This window comes from Mycetomoellerius zeteki, unplaced genomic scaffold, assembly GCF_001594055.1.
Source record: "Mycetomoellerius zeteki isolate Tzet28-1 unplaced genomic scaffold, Tzet1.0 scaffold202, whole genome shotgun sequence".
Taxonomy (NCBI): Eukaryota; Metazoa; Arthropoda; class Insecta; order Hymenoptera; family Formicidae; genus Mycetomoellerius; species Mycetomoellerius zeteki.
In genome coordinates this window covers 492,643-494,516 of record NW_017256980.1, presented here as the reverse complement: position 1 = coordinate 494,516, position 1,874 = coordinate 492,643, and the positions used below count along the sequence as shown (strand labels likewise).

At 34.4% G+C, this 1,874-nt stretch overlaps 1 protein-coding gene across 1 annotated transcript in view; it reads right to left on the bottom strand.

Moving 5' to 3' along the window:
• Window positions 1-472: 472 nt before the first annotated feature.
• The window catches only part of LOC108722362 (tetratricopeptide repeat domain 30), a 7,799-nt gene continuing 6,397 nt past the window's right edge, over window positions 473-1,874 (bottom strand). Inside the window, exons 10-12 of the mRNA XM_018447431.1 lie at window positions 1,812-1,871; window positions 1,201-1,585; window positions 473-642 (exon numbers count right to left, since the gene is read on the bottom strand). Of these exons, the coding sequence (XP_018302933.1) occupies window positions 500-642; window positions 1,201-1,585; window positions 1,812-1,871 (588 nt within the window). The 3' untranslated portion in view covers window positions 473-499. The remainder of the gene's footprint in view (window positions 643-1,200; window positions 1,586-1,811; window positions 1,872-1,874) is intronic.

Below are 1,874 nucleotides of genomic sequence, written 5' to 3'. Positions count from 1 at the left end.
GAATGCAGCCAATCATAAAACGGTTGCAAAACTGTTGAGTCTGCTGAACGCAGCCAATGGCCCTAAGATCACCCGCTAGATTCGAAAGAGGCAACCAATTAGTTACGTTCAGCAGACTCAACAGTTGAGTGAGCGCTCGCTGCTATTGATGTATTCTTCTACATCTAAAATCTGATTGGGTAATCTAAAAGAATATACTAATAATAGCGAGCGCTTACTCAACTGTTGAATCACTTGAATTTACTGAACTGTCAACTATACTGAACGCAGCCAGTATAAAACATAGTAAATCATTATATCCTTAGTAATTGTAATTTTAAGTTTTAAAACCCTTTTTTTATTGAAATTTTTGTTCATTTTGAACAAAGTTACAGTTACTTGAATTTTGTAGTTTGCAGCACTATAAACTTTTATTCCTAATATTATACTAATTAAAATAATCATAACACAAAATGTACAATATATATAAGCACTTTTCTTTATGCATCTAATTATAAATCTAAGACATTTTCAACTTTAAGAATAATGCCTTGAGGTATCGCGCCTCGTAAACGACCGTCCGTTTGCCTTGAGGTGAAATGTTCAGCATGTCCTGTATGTCAAACGGCTGGTCGATCACCGTCATTATGTCCTTGCCATAAACTGAAATTTCAGATAGAGAAGCACACAAGTATAAGTCCGTCGTTTACAAAAAATTTACAAGATCAGCCGAACTTTTGTTAAGTTAATCGCCCAATCGACACCAACTAAAAGTAACATAAATTTATAACATCAATGTTATAATCTTACGCTCAACAACTGTAATGTAACATCATGGAGAACACTAACATAGTTAGCGCTTATTTATGTCATTCTATCTTTATTTTATATTTAATGAATGCTAAAGATAAAATGATTTAAATAGCGCTAATAGCGTCTTTCTGAACGCAACTCAGATCATGTTATACAACATATATATTGTTATAACTGTTAAATATGAAATTATATCATCGATATTACATTACTTTTAGTTGGTATCGATTGGGTGATGATTGGGTGAAATTTTTTACTAGTACAACTGCTAAATTGTTAATACAATCCATTCCTTTTTTTCTTCTATATACTCTTCTATATCAAACAACAAGATCAGTCAATAATTCCATTCGTATATTAACAAAATATTACAAATATTACTTCATAAGTTAATTGAAAGCTGTGTACCTTCGCAATGCTCCAAAAATTGAATACATTCCTGCAATGTGGAATCTTTCAGGACCACTAACTGTTTCGCCAATTGCTCTACGAGCGATAAAAAGCATCTTTTCGCATAGAACCAAGTGTCAGTGCCGAGTTTCTTATTGTAGGGCTCCAAGCTCTTCATCACCCGCGATATGCCGAACTCGTAATTACCCTTGGAGCAGTACAGCGTCCCGATCACCAGATTCACGATGCACAAATGAAAGAGTTTCCTATCCTGATCTTCAAACGACACTGCCTCTTCCTCTTTCTCAATCTTCTTCATCAACTCTTCGGCCTCTGCGTTTTGCGAGGTCATGATGTAGCTAACGCAGAGGTTTGCAAGAACTATAGCGCTCACGTCCAGGATCTGCAAATAGATTGCAAGCGTCAGACTATGGTAAAGAAAAAAAAATAAAGGCCTTGTTATAAAATCATAATATCCGACTTCATCACAAGATCATCATCAAAAAAACCAAATGACATCATATTTTTCCTAAAATTACTTCTACTTGATCTTATTATGGTTTTGTATTCTACGTGATCTTATTATGGTTTTATGTTCTACGTGAAGAAATGGTCTTTGCTTCACTAACACTATCATATTTCTTCTTGACGATCGGTTCATAGAAGCGCGTTGAATCTTTAAATTTATTCTC